Here is a 19,608-nt window from a genome sequence, read left to right as displayed (position 1 = left end):
TGTGTGTGTTTGCATTTCAAAGAGATGGCTGCTTGAGGACTATTCCTATGTACCTTTTAACAGGGACATGAGATGGAAGGCTCCTTAGGTGGTGCTTTGCAGAGGAAGGCTCATTTTATTTTTACATTTACAAATGTCAAAAAACATGGAAGCAAGGAGGTTCGAAGTAAACTGGAAAGTACATTAAGTATATGTCTTGGAATTATTGGAGAGTTAATATTAATAAATGATATTAATTAAACAAAAACTATTTTCCTTCCAAATTTCCCAGAAGACAGTATAACAAAGTTCACATACACATAGATCCAAACAGTAATTAGGATAGTTGTGCTTCTAAATTTCTTATTCCAACCTTCTCTCTGCCTTCCCTGTACAGTGGATTTTTATAATTGTATGCATTTTTTATTACAGCATCGCAAAAATTAATTTCTGACCTTCGTGAACACAGTTTCTAACTCACTTGGGTCGATATATCCTAGCTCAACCCAAAGAAAGAGAGAAAATATTTGCAAAGCATACATCCAATGAGACTAATCTCCAGTATATATAAAGAACCTTTACAACTCAATAATAAAAAGGCAGTACAATTAAAAAATGGCTAAAGGATCTAAAGGGATAATTCTCCAAGGAAGACACACAAATGGCCAGTAAGCGCATGAAAAGATACCCAACATAATTAGTCTTCAGAGAAATGCAAATTAAAACCACAATGAGATACCACTTCACACTCACTGGCATGGCTGTCATTGAAGGGATAGATAATGACAGGCAGTAATGAGTACATGGAGATCATTGGTATTCCCATAGACTGCTGGTGGCAATGGACAATGTGCATCCACTTTTACAGACAGAAAACTGCCTGGTGTTCCTCAACATGTTAAATTCAGAGTTACCATATGATCCAGCACTTTTACTTCAAAGTATGTACAGACAGTCGCCAGGTTATGAATGAGATAGTTTCTGTAGTTTTGCAAATGCTTATGTATTTATATGCACAGAAAGGTAAAAATAAATACGATGTTAAGACAAACATCTGTCTAAGTTGCATTTAATAGGAAAATGTACCTGTTCCAACTTACATGCAAATTCAATTTAAGAACAAACCAACAAAACCTATCTTGTTTGTAACCCAGGGACTGCCTGTACTCAAGTAAAATAAAAATATATATCATCACAGAATCTTACCTATGACCATAGCTCCTTTATTCATAACAGTCAAAATGGAAAATAACCCAGTGTCAATCAGCTGATGAGTGGGTAAATAAAATGTAGCCTATCTACTCAATGGAATATTTTTCACCAGTGAAAAGAAAGGAAATAATAACATATTTTAACGTGTACTTTGGTCTCAGTAGTAGGAGTAGGGAAAGGAAAGAGAGAAAGCTATTTTTTTAGATGCCTCTATCTATCCATATTTTCCATGTGCAAAAATCTAGTTTAAAAAACTCATAAAACAGGCCCTGGCTGGTTGGCTCAGTGGTAGAGCATCAGCCCAGCATGTGGAAGTCCCGGGTTCAATTCCTGGTCAGGAACACAGGAGAAGCGCCCATCTGCTTCTCCACCCTTCCTTCTCTCCTTCCTCTCTGTCTTTTTCCTCCCCTCCCGCAGCCAAGGCTCCATTGGAGCAAAGTTGGCCGAGGCGCTGAGGATGGCTTCATGGCCTCTGCCTCAGGTGCTAGAAGAGCTCTGGTTGCAACGGAGCAATGCCCCAGATGGGCAGAGCATTGCCCCCTAGTGGGCTTGCTGGGTGGATCCTGGTCAAGAACATGTGGGAGTCTGTCTCTGCCTCCCCACTTCTCACTTCAGAAAAATACAAAACAAACAAAAAAACGCATAAAATAAAAGACATACTTAAAAATATTAACATTTTTTCTTCGTTTTAAAAACATTGTTTTACCTTTTTCTCCTAATTACTTTTTCAACAATTTTTATAGCAGAAAACAAATATATTTTTAATGAAATCTGATATATAGCCAGAGTGAATTGCATCTGGCAATCTGAATGCAGATAAAATGAGGAAACTTCTATGTTGTCTGTCTATAAATCACATTCATATTTTACCTTAATTTTAATTATTTTATTACACTTCGAATACAGATACAAAGATTATTATTACATGTGAAAATATAGTACACCTTGCCTGAATAATGTTACAAAAGATTTTTTTTAATGTTTATTGTTGTTTTCAATGGGGTAACAGTAATATGTGCTAAAGTTGTCAACAATGTCAAAATTAGAAACTGTAAAATTGAATTCAAGGGCATTTTTTCGAATTCATTCAATCATTATCCTTAATAATATTAGGGAGCATACAAGAATATTAGGCAGTTGTTCAAGTCTCATTTTGTTATAATAACTTAGGAACTGAGCCAGCCCCAAATGGCCTGGTGACTGTGCTGTGTGCTCCGTGTTTTGGAAGGGAACTTCCCCTTTGGCAGTTGTCATTTGACACTCAATCCAATCTCATAAGCCATGACATGTTTGCCTTTTTCTTCCATTAGAAATGTTGTAATTTTTCCTTGTGCAAATGCCAAGGTCTCGAGAATGGCATGAAGTAATTCTCTGACTCAGCCACTACATCCTAAAACTATGGATGCCAAAGTCAAGACACACAGGATGTCTAATGCACCATAATAAGAGTAAATGGAGAGTAGAAAATGGAGAAGAGTCTTATTGTTATTATTGTCGAGGAATCCTTCACACGGAGTCCGTGAACCATAGGTACCATGGATGAGTTTTAGGACATCCATATTTACTTTTAAATTTTATGTAGGAGTGCATCTGTTTATTCATTTGTTTGTTTGTGTATCTTTGAAGGAGGGCTTTTCATACCTTCATCAGACCCAAAAGGTGTACATGACCCCAAAATAATTGAAACTCATGACATCCGGAAAGGAGTCCATTCATCTTGAGAATACCCTTGGCTATTAGTACAGATGCCTACAATGTGAGTTTTTCAGGATGTCACCGCACTTTGTTCTTGTTTTCTTTGAACTAGGTGCATGAGTTATTTGACACCTTTCCTGAGTCATTTCCTAATCCAGTGTGACCTGATGTTTCATGAAAGTATCCCACGTTATCTGGAGAAGAGTCCGTGAACTCATTCCTGTTAAGAGTCCATAGAGGTAGAGGTCCCAGTCAGCTGTGACCCAAAGGGGTCATACACTGTCTGGCTCCAGCCTGTCCCTTCATTGACCTTGCCCTTCATATGTTAGCTGGTGTTCCAGGCACGCCTGCTATAGCCACCTGCACAGGTGATGCTGGTAAGGTGACGAGACTTAATAGAAAGTCCCCAACATGAGGCCTGACTCATTGAGGAGGCATTCAAGAAACATTTGGGTGCTTTTCTGTTTGGAATTTTCTCCATCCTTCCTGCCTTCTTTTTCTCTCACTCTGCTGTGTTCTTAGATCAAGCTGAGGGAACATGAGGGTTAGATAACAACAGTCAAGACACAGGCGTCAGCCAGAGCAGTGCTTCTCAAACATTTAATGTGCATGTAAATATCTCAGGTACCTTTTTTTTTGAGGGATTGGTGAGGCTCTTTATAGCATTCATACAGTGAAATATGGGGCCTATGACTTACATACTTCATAGTTTCTTTATGTGGGTGTCCAGTGGTCGGCAAACTGCGGCTCACGAGCCATATGCGGCTCTTTGGCCCCTTGAGTGTGGCTCTTCCACAAAATTCCACGTGTGGGTGCTACCTCAATAAGGAATGTACCTATCTATATAGTTTATGTTTAAAAAATTTGACTCTCGAAAGAAATTTCAATCATTGTACTGTTGATATTTGGCTCTGTTGACTAATGAGTTTGCCAAGCACTGGTAGGCAAGTGCATAAAAATATAATTTTGAATAATAATGCTTACTATATGCCAGATAGTCCAAATGCTTACCATGTAGTACTACATTTAATCATTCAAACAATTCTGTTGGGGGGGTACCATAGTTAGCCCTGTTTTGTGGATAGAGAAATAGAGGTACCCAGAAATAAATAACTTCATCCCCCCCCCAAAATAACTTCATCCTGTGTCAGATACCTTTTTAAAAAGGCAGATTCTGATTCTGAAAGTCCAGATCAGGGACTGAGCTTCTCCAATTTTAAAATTTTTCAGGTGAGGCCCTGGCTGGTTGGCTCAGCGGTAGAGCATCAGCCTGGCGTGCGGGGGACCCAGGTTCGATTCCCGGCCAGGGCACACAGGAGAAGCGCCCATTTGCTTCTCCACCCCTACCCCTCTCCTTCCTCTCTGTCTCTCTCTTCCCCTCCCGCAGCCAAGGCTCCATTGGAGCAAAGATGGCCCGGGCGCTGGGGATGGCTCCTTGGCCTCTGCCCCAGGTGCTAGAGTGACTCTGGTCGCAAAAGAGCGATGCCCTGGAGGGGCAGAGCATCGCCCCCTGGTGGGCAGAGCGTCGCCCCTGGTGGGCGTGCCGGGTGGATCCTGGTCGGGAGCTTGCGGGAGTCTGTCTGACTCTCTCTCCCTGTTTCCAGCCTCAGAAAAATACCAAAAAAAAAAAATTTTTTTTTCAGGTGATGTCGTTGCTGCTGGTCTCTGGACCACTCTTTAACCCTGAAGTTGGTAGAACACTATCAAAGATGCACGGATAAAAGAGGCTGGATCTGTGGGGGGAGGGAAGGGGTAGCTCTGAGTGTGTCCTTATGCATACACATGTACACTTGGTCAAAGTAGACTCACTCTGCTCTATCCTCTAAATCCCATCTTAAAATCAAATGGTTTTCTAAGTCTTTGACACCAATGAGCCTTTGGTAAATCATAGTGGAATTGTATACTAAGTTGTGTCTTCAAAATGAGAGAATCTAATCTTAGCCATTTTCTTTAAAAAATGAAAGGAATAAACAATAAAGAAGGGAATTTGAGAGTTGGCTGAAGACTGGAAATATAGTTGTAATTCTATAACAGGAAGAAGAATGGCAGATCACAGTGCTCAATAAGGCGTTGATAGACAGCTGCCGCAGAGCCAGAACAGGGGGAGGTGATTAAGGGACATGAGAAGATAGATTCATAAGGCAGGAGACAAGGGGTTGAAATGAATTAGGAGAAATGGAAAGGCATCAATGAAGAAAGGATTTCCAGGTCTGACCCATGGCTGATGGAATTACAAGGAATAAGGACCCTACACATGAAAATTGATTGTTCCACCACAGTGATAATTTTCAAAAAAATACACTAGCAAATGGAGTAAATTATACTCTCTCTGCATAATGTACCATTTCCTACAGTTCATCGATGCTTTTATTGGCTCATAACTAGGTATTTGTCATTAATTATTGCATGTCCAAAAGTCACCATGTGAATTTTCCAGAAATATGTAACCTTACATTTTGTGTTAACCAAATATTATAGTGTACACATAGATATAATGTACGAGTTAATTTAGCCTATGAGGAGTTTGATCCCAAAGAGTGTGGTGTATGGATATTGGCTGTGAGCATTAGGATGGTGAAAGATATGACAGGTAGGAAGTTTATAATTTAGAGAAAGATAGGAGGACTTGGGCATGTCTTGTGGTCTCTCATTCAGAGACTCAAGGAGAGACAAGCAATAACATTTCATTTGCAGCTGGTGAGCTGAGTAATAACTGATCAACCTGAGAATATAGAGGGTCAGCTACAGAAGATAAGAACAAGGGGACATATCCAGACTTGGGATCATTATGACAGATCTGATTAATATTTAGGAAATAACAATGTGCATATAACTGATTGGCCATATAATTTCTTGGAACCAATACAATTCTCAAAAGAAGACTTGTGTCATATTGAAGAGTTCATGTAGCTCCCTGAGAGTTTAGTACATAGCAGGTTCTCAGCTCATTATTTTACACATAAACCAATTTAAATATTTTGTGAAGTTTTGTTTTAAAAGCCTTATTTATTTATTTATTTATCAGCTCAGAAGGGAATCTTCCTCTCTTAATAATGTTTGGAATTTGTATTTTTGCTGGTTCATTAAACTAACACAATAGCAAGTAAGCATTCTGCTATGTGAGTTCAAAATTTAATCAGTTTTAAATAAAACAAACAAACAAAAATAAACAACAGATTGCTAAACCAAGAGTTAACTTCCCTAAAAGCATATCTCTATACAACATTAACTATAGACATGGAAAATACATTTATTCATGCTGGAAATATTTTTTGAAATGCTACTGTGAGATCTTTCATTCTGATAAAGTCAAAACACCATCTTGTTAATAACCAGTATATTAATTTTGCAACAAATTACAATAAGACCACACTGTACAGTTGTGTCAGATGACATTTATGAAATTCTCTAATTTAACATAGTGACATATATTACATGCATCTTTTACAAGTTATAGCTGATCATCTCTGAGTGAAATAGACCTAAACCAGCAAAAAAAAGGGGAAGGATGATACAATATGAAATTATTCCCCTTTGAAAACTAACCCTATAATTACAGTACTTTTTCTTCAAAACATTCCATAACTGCTGCTGGGAACAGAAATGTGTAGGGAACCTCTTTACATTTCTCCTGTCTGGGCCACTTGAAAAAACTGAAAAAAACAAAATGTGTTCTGATCTTACCAATGCTTTGTTTGAGCATGCTTCAGCATGTGACCTTCCTGAAAACTCTTCAAGATGATGGTGGGGACATTTGGACATCCCTTTCTCAGAAATGCCTTTTGGAGGGGGAAGGGAGCCATAAAACAACACCAGCCTGACAAATGACAGGCATTGTAGAACAGAAAAGAAAAGACATCTTGGTCTCCCACCAAGTAGAAGCTTTTCTTCTCCCATGAATATTTTCGACAGCTGAGCAAGATGATAAACCTCAGTATCACACAACACTTCAATGGAAACAAGTATCATGTACGTCATCCACCTGGCATTCTCCAATTCGTGACATGCACGTGTGGCAGGAACCACTGCAGATTCACTTATTTATTTTTGAAGTGGAACGAGTACCTCACAAAGATAGCCTGTTAAAGTAAGGTGGACTTTTCTTCTCCAGAGAGACAGAAGCTTAAGGAAAGAAATCATTGGATCTATACTAGAACTGTAGAATAATGCTCAAGGTTTACATGTTGGGGTTGAGCAAGCTCCTAACGGGGAATACACCACAGATAGAAGAGGATGGTTAGATAGACAGGCAAGGGATAGATGTATATGTATTTTTTCTTAGAAGTATCAGTAATGCTGCAAATGATTCAAATATTTCATAAATACTTTTTAAAAAAATTTAACAGTTTATTTCTAGAATTTTCCTTCAGATGGTTAGTACTATAAATACTCCACTATTGACTCAGTTTGGAAATGCTCTGTTTTTGTTTTGTTTTGTTTTTGATGCTCAGTGATGGACCTCTAAATAATTTGGAGAGGTCCAAGGCAGAGGGGGTAAAGAAAGAGTAAGCCCAAGTCCCTAGGAGTCAGTTAACTTAAAGCAGTGACAGGGTAGGTGACAGGTACTTAAAACACTGATTTTTAAATGTTAGTGTCATTAAGAACCCCCAACAGAATGTTTTTCTTTGTTAGTTTGTTTTTTAATGAAGAATCCTAGACTCAGCCTTCAGGGGCTTTTAATTTTATAGGTCTTAGTTATTTAGTTGTAGACAAAGGACTTAAGTTTGGAAATCATTCAACATCTGGTCAGTGTGGATTGGTATATTCAGTTTTTTTTCAGTGTCTAAAACTGGTATGCATGATTAATTGAAACATACTTTAAAAACAATGAATTTATGCCTTTTTTTACTCAAATGGAGAATAATTTGGAGTAAATATTCTCTAAGAAGTTATTCAAGTCATAACTAATCCTTTGAAAAGTGAGTAGAAATTGTGATTTCTATAACTCCTGTAATAATTAAAGCTATCTTTGGACACATTTCAGTGACATAAAAATTAATTTTAAATAATTTATTCAGTCAGTAAGAGAGTATTTTGTGTATGCTAACATGTACCAGATACTGTGGTAGTCAAGGGCTACGTAATAGTGAATAAAAGAATTACTCAGGAACTGGCAAATTGACTTTAATGTTCCTGAAATATATTGTTTACTATCATTTTTTTGTTTTGTTTTGTTTTGTTTGTATTTTTCTGAATTGAGAAGTGGGGAGGCAGTCAGAAAGACTCCTGCATGCACCTGACTGGGATTCACCCAGCATGCTCATCAGGGGGCGATGCTCTGCCCATCTGGGGTCCTTGCTCTGTTGCAACCAGAGCCATTCTAGTGCCTGAGATGGAGGCCATGGAACCATCCTCAGCACCCAGGCCAGCTTTGCTCCAATGGAGCCTTGGCTGCAGGAGAGGAAGAGAGAGATAGAGAGAAAGGAAAGGAGGAAGAGTGGAGAAGTAGATGGTCATTTCTCCTGTGTGCCCTGTCGGGAATCTAACCCGGGACTTCCACATGCTGGGCCGAGGTTCACAACTGAGCCAGTTGGTCAGGGCCAACTATTATTATTTTTAAATCAACTTTGTAAAGATTTAAAAACTGTGTTGTCAGTTATAAGCCCATCCTTTACATATAGCCTACTCTAATTGTCCATTCCACCCATCTGCTCTTGGTGGTTTCTCCCTAGTGTGGGGCATTGCCATGGAAGCGTGCTCTGGCTGGTCAGTGTCAAGGGTTCAGACCACAACAGATCTCCTGCCATCACTGCCTGTTGGGTCAGCGACGCCTCCCCCTTTCCATTGCCCTTTCTCAAACTGGCACACTGCACTTTGTGTTCTCTAGTTCTCAGGTCTTTGCAAAGTCAGGTGTCCTGTGACTTCTGCCTGCTTTCTCCCTCATGTAAGAGGTGACTGTTGGTGTTTTGTTCTCACTGGCTTCTATTTGGGGATCTCTGGTGATAGCTGGTCAGCTTGTTTCATGATGGCTACCTAACCTTAATCTCATAAATAGGCATTTTTTAAAGCCCTTCTGATTTTTTTCACATAAATATGTATGTATTATAATATATCTTAACAATATATTAGCAAATTGAATCCTACAATACATAGTTAAGGGTAATGCATCATAACAGATGGTCACTTATTCCAAGAATGCAATGTTGGCTTAAGATTTGAAAATCAGTTCATGCAATAAGCTAACTACATCTCATACAACAATCTGAATAGATATTGAAAAGATTTTGAATGTCTCTCCAAAGTTTTTCAAAAGTAAAGAATATTCTCAAGAATGTATTGATTCATAAGAGGATTTTTTTGCCCTCTTTTGTATTTCTTTTCTGTTAAAAAAAATCCTTTAGATCAAATTTAATTTCCAAGGTAGATTTCCAGTTCTTAAACTTTTGAGTTTGCTTTTCAAATTCTTTGGCAATATCAGTATTACCTCATTGGCTCTTAGTGAGTTCTGTGAGAAGATGTCATCCATGGAACATCCATTTGTCTCCACCATCAGCCAAATGAGTGCTTAGGAAGACATGCATCTCTGCTGTTTTTGAAATATTGCTTTAAATTACATAAAATATGGTGTGTACTACATAAGAACCTCTGGACTCACCTATTTATTGATATTTAAATCATGTTGTTGTTGTTTTTTTAAATACAGATGTGGTATTCTTATACACACATAATCATGTATGGGTTAGGCAGATATCTTAAATTCACCCTGATAGACTTCATTCTCTTAACGTAGAGGATAGTTAAGAAAGCTGACTGGAATAATTATTGCAGAATCTTACTCTTTCTCTTGCCACAAATATCCCTGCCAGATTCACTATTTCAATTGTCCCACAGTTGACTGTGCATATCCACCACTAACTGCTGCAAATCCTGGGACAGCAGGCTCTGGCAGGATAGTCTAAAATGGAGAGGTCCCGAGTGTGGTCTTGAGGCAATATATAGCCACTATTAGCAAACGTCAGTACTGTTCATAGAAATTCATGAAATAATAACCGGGCCACTTAGCTAATTCTTCCACTGTGCATCCAGCTTCTCACAGGGGTAGGTCATTGCTGTAACGTCTTTGTCTCGTTTGCCCTCAGATCAGTAGCTTATCACAAGCACAGTAAATTTAGCATATTGGTTATGAGTGTGGATTTGGGAATTAGGCCACTTACTGGCTATCTGGGCCTCTAGAACTAATTTGCTCTTTCTAAGGTTTGGTTTCTTCTTCTGTAAAATGAAGAGTCATGTGTTTTATAAGAGGTAAATTGACTAAAACTCCTGCTGTGGCGGAGCTTACAGTGTTGTGTGGTTTATCATGAGAAGCTGGTGGAAAGAAGACAAGAAGGTAGGCATTAGGGAGGAGTGAGGAGTAGGGTGACTGAAATGGTGGCTGATTGGCAGGCAGAAACCTCTGAAAATCTCCACATACTATCATTTGCAAAATGACATTCTCAGTCTTCTTTTACCCCAAAACTTTAGTCAAGTTTAATTTTTATTAACACTTAAAAAAGAAAACATCAAAACTTCTTTTCTTGAAATTGAGACATTGGCTGAGTCTCACCTGTAGGGTGATACAAGGCAAAGCTTTCAGTTGGCAAAAAGATTCCAAAATGGAAGAAGCAGAAATTGGAGTCAAAATGATCATGAGAATATCAACAAATGGAGAATTCTTATAAATTTTAAAAGGGAGCCCCTTTGTCCTTCAACAAGACTGGGATTAGGATTTCAGGTGGTCTTATCTAGATTTAAAGAGGCAAGGGAGTTCTAGGTAATGCATGTATTACATTTAACTAAGATTGTAGCAACATAATACAGAGATAAAGTTTGGGCAGAGAATACACTTTTATTTCTCTTTATCTATATCCCTCTTCCATGGCTCTGTGTAACACATACCCACTAATAAATGCCACTTAGTTTTTGCAAACCATGTCTTATCACTTGTGCTTTTCCCCTGACTCTGGGTGTGGGGAGCTGGGGTCCGTCTGTGTGAAAGGAAACTATGGGGAGAAATGCCGGCGACTCAGAGATCGATGCCTGCATCCCCGTCTCTTGTGAAAGCCTTAAGTTATTATTGAATTTCTGATATTTGCTTCACATTTGATATGTATATGTTATCTCATGAGAAGTTTTAGTTCTTAATTGTTTTTTCTTTAACCAACATAGTATTATGCATGTATACAGTAGGTGAGTATTATATATTTTATGTATTGTCATTCTCAAATAGTAGCATGAAGAAAAACACTCCTTTTTTAAAGCTGTTTTGCCTAACAATGTTCACGTGTTTTTTTTTATCAAAATATAAATCACCAAAATATACTTACTGTGATTAAGTCCTGCTACAAATGAACCATAAATATTCTGAACTATTCCTAAAAGCAAGATTGTGTAAAAAAAAGAAAAATGTTACCAGGGTTAGTATTAGTGGTCATAAAAGGATGCTATTAACAAGGACCTTTATTTTGGACATTGTTAAAATTTTGAAGGGACACTAGTAAAGCCAGATCCTTCCTTAAAGTATGTGCCTTGTATGTATAAGGCCAGTCTCAGTGAACAAGACAGCCAATGAGAGCAACAGAACAGAGAGAACGAGTTGTAAAGATTAAATTAACTGCTGTCTCTTTCCTATTTGTGGTCTCCACAGGACCACGTTTTGATTTTTTTTATAAGGCGTTTAACGTTTAATTCCACATTTCCTTTTTGCTGTATCCTCCTGACTTCCGAGGGGTTTATTCTCATTCAGTTCTATATATTCGCTCTGCAGGAGCTTCATATATTTTTGTGTTAGGAGGGGGAAAAGAACTACCTTATTACCTTCATGTCTGTATATCATTGCAAGTTCCTTTCTCTCTCCCTCCCTGTCTTGTACCTAATGAGCAAATTGTATAAAAATAGATACGTTCATCATTCTACAAAATGTTGTATCTTCCCTAGATTGGAGGCCAGTGTAATTGTAAGAGACATGTTTCCGGCAGACGGTGCAGTCAGTGTCAGAATGGATTCCACAGTCTACGAGAGCTAGATCCTGATGGCTGTAGCCCTTGCAACTGTAATACCTCGGGGACCATGGATGGAGACGTTGCCTGTCACCCAGAATCAGGCCAGTGCAAGTGCAAAGCAAACGTCATCGGTACGTGCGATGCGGAAGTTTACGGTCACCTCTCTATTACCACCTAGAATCAAGTCCTCTGTTTGCTTTCTTCACTGAAGAGTAAAGCCCCATCGCCTTTCTCAGGGCAGTCTGGCAAAGAAAGAAAATAAACAAAACAATCTGGAAGAAATGAACTGTCTGAAAATGATTAAATTAATAATTCTGTCAAACTCCAGCTTGAAGCTTAGTTTAATCAACCCTAGAAGTTTCTCGAGTCTGTGACCGCTGTCGTTCACGTGGTCCCATACTAATAAGTCATAGAAAAATATAATTTGCTTACTGCCTAGATGTTTCTTATAGAAAAATTAGCACTTTTTCAAAATGTTCTGTACTTAATGAGTTCTAAGCAAATAATTTCCATGCAAGTTTTCTTAATAGACCAAAATAAATGGTTTTTTTTAATTTCAAAATATTCTGTGCTACAGGGTCCTTTGTGATAAATCTTTCCATATTTTTCTATTATATTTCTTTGAACTGTTCCTATGAAATGCAAAATAAGTCAACATAATTCCATAGATCATGTACATTGCTAGGGTTAGTTACAAAGGCCACATCATTTTAATTTTGTAATTCAGTGCCAAGCTGATTATAATAAACAGCTACCTTCAGTGTTATTTATCATTTTTTTAATACAAGGCGTGCTTTTTTGTTTGTTACTCCCACAGGTATTTTTCAGAAATTAGATTTGATTATAGCAATTTATTACCTCCTACATTTTTGAGGGGAACCACAGCTACATAAGGACAAAATTTATCAAGTGCCCAAAATGCACTGTATACATAATACACTTTGAAATGTTGATGTATGAGAATATTATGAGAGGAAAGTTTCCAGATGAAGTGAGTCTTGTATTTTAACTGAGTGTGTCTCAGTTCGTGCAGGAAGTTTAAAAAGACCTGTACCTTTCTATTGTCATTCACATCTCCCGTCATTCTTCTAACGTTGACCTGAGCCTAATAATAATAGAGCTTGGCCTGGTGGGGACACACACACACACACACACACACACACACACACACACACACTACATGCATATAGACATATACACATACATATGAACATGTTCTGAATATTTTTATTTCTGTGATATGACACTAAAATAAATTCCCTTTTACACATAGCTATATGAACATCATTTTATTAATTCATCTAGATAAGCATTTCATTTTCACTTAATAAAAAAAGAGTATGGGCATGCTTCATGGTATGGCACAAGATTTCTCTGGTTTAGAAAAAGATTGCATCAAAAATTTTACCGTAACTTGCCTTAAAGCATTTCAAACCTACAAAAGCTAACTTTTCAGAAAAGCTATATAACCACCAGGCACAGAGAAGTACAGCTGGTGTTACCTGGGAAGCTGAATGAATTTCAAGCCCTTCTAATTCCATCTGTGTGTCAGCCATTGTTCTCTAATGTAAGAGGTATTTTAAGTTCAAAATGTGAAAACAAAAGTTAAAGAAAGGCCTTTATAGACAATGAAATAGTTATTTCTTTATATCAATGGAATATTTCTTGTCATGCTTAGATTACAGAGCTTAAAGAAGAAAAACAAATAATCAAAATTTACTATTTACTTAGAATTTGTATGACCTCCCTACCATGTGCCTGTTTTACCGGTTGGTTCCGGTAGTCTTTTTTTTTTTGCACAAAAATATCAACATAAATATATTAATATCTGTATATTCAAAAGTGAAATTGCCACTTTGATGTTATCTCTAAAGTCATTTCTGCACATTCAGTATGTTTAATAAAAATACAAATCAATATGTATAAATATTTATTTTTCTAATGAGATCAGCGTGCAACTTTATTCAATTTTACCTGGTTAATAAGAAAAAGAAAACAGAAAATACAAATGTATGTTGTATATGCTTTGGAAAGCAAACTGTTAGAGTTAACAAAACTGTTAAATCTTACTAATGATTCTATCACCAGTAAAATACATTAGCACCAATAATTTTATTAAAGTAGGTCATTCATCTAGAATAAAAAGGGAGAAGAATGTGAATTAAATGCCAAGTGTGCTAACTCGCCTGTACTTGTTAACACTGAATGTAATGCCCTGTAGGCCTTCCTGAGTATCGTTAGGAATAGATTACCTGTCAGGAATATGTATGGCATATTCAAATAAGCACTACGCATATTTTTAAAACTGATATGATATGAATCCATGTAGACCAATTTTAATAGTTCAAAATGAGTCATAATTCTTGTTAACAATACAGTTATTTTTAAAATTTGCAGCAATAGTGGTTCTTTTTTATTTTCCTTATTGAAATTAAATGATATGCCTTAGGTGAGTCATTCATCACTGTTAAAGAACTTGCCTTCCATTGGAGTTCCTGAATTTTTATTCATATATATACATATATATTATGCATTTCCTTCTCACATAGGAGATGCTTTTTCCACAGAGGAGTTCCTGAGTGTGTTTTTTACTGTTATTTTAGTACTAATTTTTTTATTGCGATTAAAGCTTGAAATAAATGTTTCCATTGATTTGACCCCACAGAGTCAGTTATTAAAATTCATGGACACAAGAAGGCGACCTAAAGGAAGTATTTTGCATCTTAACATTTGCTAGTCAAGAAAATGTTTATTCCTTTGCCTTATAATACTCTTTTTGAAACTAACCTAAATTGTCAGAGATTTAAGTTTGGGTGATAAAACATAGTTCTCTGTTTGTGAAGTGTGTGTGTATGTGTGTGTGTGTGTGTGTGTGTGTGTGTGTGTGTGTGTGTTTGTGTACAGTTCTTTAAATAGAAATGATCCAAACAGCAGAATTATTTAGTGTATAAAGAGGCATGTTCTGAATCATGCACTATGACAAGCAACATGATTGCTTTATGAGCCAAGGATAGCATAATTTATATTAATTGAAACTGATAAAATATAGGAGCATATAAAAGCATTGAAATAAAAATTGCCCTGGATAAGTTTTATTTATATTAATTATTTAAACATGTGATAGTTAAGAGTCAGGACATCTCCTGTTATTGCCAAAATAGTTACAAGCTTAACATTTTGCTACACATTTTTAGGGGATGCCGATTTCTAGGAAAATAATTAATGTGGTAATAAGCAATTCTCCCGTGTGGCTTTGAAAATGTTCTTGGCTCTCTGCTGTACTTTTTCAAATGAGCATGCTTTGTTAGCATGAAATAAGTAAATAATAGTTTTAGCACAGTTACTAGTTTTAAGATACTAGTTTTAATATTTAAAAGTCCTAATATGTATAGTAGAGTAACATTTGCATTAAGCATTTTTCTTTGCGTTAAAGTAATGAACAAAAATGAATTAATAAAGCACATGGCAGAAACAAAGTTGCATCGTCACCAAATTAAGCATTGCGATCCTATTTGTAATATGCGACAAGCCCTCTACGGCATTCCTTGTGAGAAAATGCTCCAGGTTTGTGTCTGCATTAAATGTCAGCAGTATACCACTGTTTGTACTTCGGCTGCCTTGAAAGCATGATGAAATCATTTTTACATTTTCACCTTTTTTTTATAAACAAATTTTATTTTTAGGGCTTCGATGTGACCACTGCAATTTTGGATTTAAATTCCTCCGGAGTTCTAACAATGAGGGGTGTGAACCCTGTGGCTGCAACCCCTACGGCTCAGTGAATGACCTCTGCAATCCTCTTTCGGGGCAGTGCGCATGCAAAAGAGAAGCCACAGGACTTCAGTGTGACACCTGCAGAGAACACTTTTACGGGCTGGACACCACTGGTTGCAAGGCCTGTGACTGTGACCCCGCGGGCTCCCTCCCTGGGACCGTCTGCGATGCTGAGACTGGGCAGTGCCGCTGTAAGCCCAGTGTCAGAGGGAGACGGTGTGATGAATGCTGGGAAGGGTACTTTCACCTACAGCAAAATAATTCTTCCCTCTGCCTACCCTGTGACTGTGATAAGACCGGGACAATAAATGGCTCTCAACTGTGTGACAAATCAACAGGACAATGTCTTTGCAAATCAGGAGTAACAGGTCTTCACTGCAATCAGTGCCAGCCTCACAGGTACAATTTGACCACTGGCGACTTCCAGGGCTGCCAAATGTGTGAGTGTGACTCCTTGGGGACAGTACTCGGGACCATGTGTGACCCGGTCAGTGGCCAGTGCCGCTGTTTGCCTAATCGTCAAGGAAGAAGGTGTAATCAGTGTCAACCAGGTAAGAGAAAAATGTGGTACATTTTCAGGACATGGTGACTTTCATTTATTTTATATTGGGGGGGATACCTCCTTGTTACTCAATTGAGGCTTCTAAAACATTTCATCTCCAACGCCAGTGTTGAATTTATATTATTATGCAGCACAGATGTAACTGCTCAGTCTATGCACGATTATGTGGCACATTTGTTTGTGATATTTCAGGTGACCCTTTGCAGTGGTGGTCAACCTGGTCCCTACCGCCCACTAGTGGGCATTCCAGCTTTCATGGTGGGCGGTAGTGGAGCAACCAAAATATAAATAAAAAGATAGATTTAACTAGTGTAAGTTGTTTTATAAAGATTTATTCTGCCAAACTTAGAGAACATCCGACATAAAGTACTTGTTAAGTAATTATTATTATATGCTTTAACTTGCTGTAACTCTGCTTTATAAATTTTATAAAGTAAAGTTACTTCCCTACTTTATAAATCACCATTACTGTGGAACTGGTGGGTGGTTAGAAAATTTTACTATTAACAGAGATACAAAAGTGGGTGGTAGGTATAAAAAGGTTGACTACCCCTTCTTTAGAGGAAATGTCAGTCAATGACATTTCATAAGTGAGGCTTACTTGTATTTAATTTCTCAACATGAACTAATTCTCCCTTTAACAGCTGGAAAAAAAGTCTAAGAACAGCAAGAATGCATTTTGTTTTCCAGAAAAAGGAAAACCTGAGTTGATGATTACACAATGTCAGATACTCAGATGAGGAACTGATTTTCTGAATAGAAATGACCAAAGGTTCATTTTTCCCTAAACTGACAATTGGTGCTCTGGAATCACACAGAACACCTAGAATTATTTTTAAATGCCATCAGTTTTGTTCCACTGTCCCTGTCTTTTCATCTGTCTCACAGTTGGAAGAAAGTTGGACCCTGTGGGCTTTTTCCATGATGTCAACTGGAACAATACACTTTCTTTATGATAAATGCATCATCATGTCATGGAATGTGCTCCTATTTACTGGTTGTCTAACAGCTGTACTAACTTCTATCCTGTCTGCCTCAGTCAGCTCTGACACTGACCATGATACAAATTCAAGAGGGTGACTGACCTGCCAGCAAAGGGTAGGATTGATGGTCCCGTTTTACAAGACAAGGAGTCCAGCTTAGCAGAATTGAGGCCTCACTTTCTGTTGACATTGGTTAATGTAACAAGTAAATCCAAAAAGACAAGAAGGAATGGATGAGTAGTTAATGCCTTTTGAGATGAAAGTGTCAAATAACTAGCCTTCAAGGAGAAACTCCCAAAACTTGACATGGAGCTCTGGAAGTAGAAAGCACCCATTGGTATATATGTATATATTCCTTCCTTCTCTCCCTTTCTTTTCCTTTCCTTTCCTTTCCTTTCCTTTCCTTTCCTTTCCTTTCCTTTCCTTTCCTTTCCTTTCCTTTCCTTTCCTTTCCTTTCCTTTCCTTTCCTTTCCTTTCCTTTCCTTTCCTTCCCTTCCCTTCCCTTCCCTTCCCCTTCCCCTTCCCCTTCTCCCTTTCCTTCCTTCCTTCCTTCCTTCCTTCCTTCCTTCCTTCCTTCCTTCCTTCCTTCCTTCCTTCCTTCCTTCCTTCCTCCTTCTTCCCCTCCTTCTCTCCTTCTACCCTCTCTCCCTTCCTTCCTTCCATCTTTCCTTCCTACCTGCCTATTCTCCCTCCCTCCCTCCCTTCCTTCCCTCCCTCCTTCCTTCCTTCCCTTGCTCCTTCCCTTTTTTCCTCCCTTCCTTCCTCCCCTTCCTCCCTTCTCTTCCTCCCTCTCTCTACCCGACTTCTCCTCTGCAGAATGGCACTTTTGGCTTCATTTTCTCTCTTAAGACTCGTGATTATTTTTGTGTCTTCAATTAAAGCGACCACTTATAGAATGCATGCAATGAGGGAGGAATTATCTTAGTATTGTGGCAAAGCAAGTTGAAAAAGATAATCCCAGCTCTGAAGCTGTTAAAACTCTAACAAGGGAAATAAGAAACTGCACAAGTAAATAAAACACAAGAATTCTTTAAAGACGATGATTAATTTCATTTAGAATGATGATGCCCATTCTATATCTTTTTTTAAAAGAGAGGACAACATGCCATAAATGTTTGCCAAGGACTTTTGAGATGCCTGTCCTTAGGCAAATAGCCACTATGAAATTACTCTTCTTAAAAATACAACTTTACACCAGATAAATCCCAACACGAATGGGGCCAGAAGAAGATAGGAGAGACCGTGAGTGGAGAGAAAAAGATTGAGGATAATTTTTTTAGCATTTTAAATGTTTTAAATTTAATTTGTATGCTTATCAAAATTTAATAATAACTTTAAAAATCAAATAGAATGGAAAGGTGCACTGTGGGTGGTGGGCACCTCGTGCAACATACAGCTCACATGTCATAGAAACCAACACGTGACACCTGTGACCCTGTTAACCAGTGTCACCCTAATAAATTTAATTAGAAATCAATTAAAAATTAAGAAAAGATGTAAAGACACTATGAAAGAGCTGCCCCATCGCCTAGAAGAAATCACCCCACCACCCTCAACTCTGTTAGATGTGTCTCTGGCTTTTATTTCTGCTTTTCTGCTTATCTTCTTCCACGTCAACCTCTGACATGTAGATGTTACCTCCCCACATAGAAGATGAGTATGCAGCTCTTCAAACTCCTCCCCAGTAATCCCTTTATTTGGTTCAATCAATATTCACAGATTATTTTAGTATGACTATATAAGTCTATTTCAGAGATATGCCATTTAATGTGCTTTGATTCTATTTCCTTTCTTGAAAAAACTGTGCCTTTGCTTAGCTTTTTGGGGAATCTCATCAATATTCCTAGGAATCAAAACTTTCCAATGGAAATCTGTTGAAGAAATCTATCAGGACACACGCGTGTGCACACATGCACACACTCTGAATGATGTCAGTCCACAGGAGGACTTGAGGCCCTGATTTGAGCTGGCTGACCTCTCGTGCTGGTGCTCGGCTGTATCCCACATCTTTCTCTTATAGCTGTCCATAGGCCTTCCTTCCCCCATCCCCCATGCTGGTTCCCCTGTTCCTGAATCCCGCATCACCTTTCTGTTTTATTTGTGTGTTTGGTAGTACACACTCTACAGTAGCTATGTGAAGAAGAGTACAAAGAGGAAAGGGATTTTTCGTTTTAGAATTTGGAATGCCTGAAATTATCATTAATTCACATTTTATAGCTATTTGAAATTTTACCACTACATGCAATCTTTTATATCAAAAAAATTTAAAAAAAGGTTATTTTCCCATCATCTGCTAGCATAGAAGCCAATCACATTCTTTCTTCTTTTTTTTCTTCTTTACATTCTAGAAGCTGCTGCCATTTCCAGAGCTATCATTTCAGAAAATTTCATGATGATGTTTCATTTGTTCAATAATTTTTCTGG

The 19,608-nt window shown here is 37.9% G+C and overlaps 1 protein-coding gene across 1 annotated transcript in view; it reads left to right on the top strand.

Moving 5' to 3' along the window:
- Nucleotides 1-19,608, top strand: part of USH2A (usherin) — a 538,690-nt gene that overhangs the window by 93,366 nt on the left and 425,716 nt on the right. The window contains exons 12-13 of the mRNA XM_066379924.1: nucleotides 11,800-11,995; nucleotides 15,548-16,189. Coding sequence (XP_066236021.1) covers nucleotides 11,800-11,995; nucleotides 15,548-16,189 — 838 coding nt within the window. The remainder of the gene's footprint in view (nucleotides 1-11,799; nucleotides 11,996-15,547; nucleotides 16,190-19,608) is intronic.

The sequence above is a fragment of the Saccopteryx leptura genome, chromosome 1 (assembly GCF_036850995.1).
Source record: "Saccopteryx leptura isolate mSacLep1 chromosome 1, mSacLep1_pri_phased_curated, whole genome shotgun sequence".
Lineage (NCBI taxonomy): Eukaryota > Metazoa > Chordata > Mammalia > Chiroptera > Emballonuridae > Saccopteryx > Saccopteryx leptura.
Note: the sequence above shows the minus strand (reverse complement) of the source record. Positions and strands in the feature narration are given on the sequence as shown.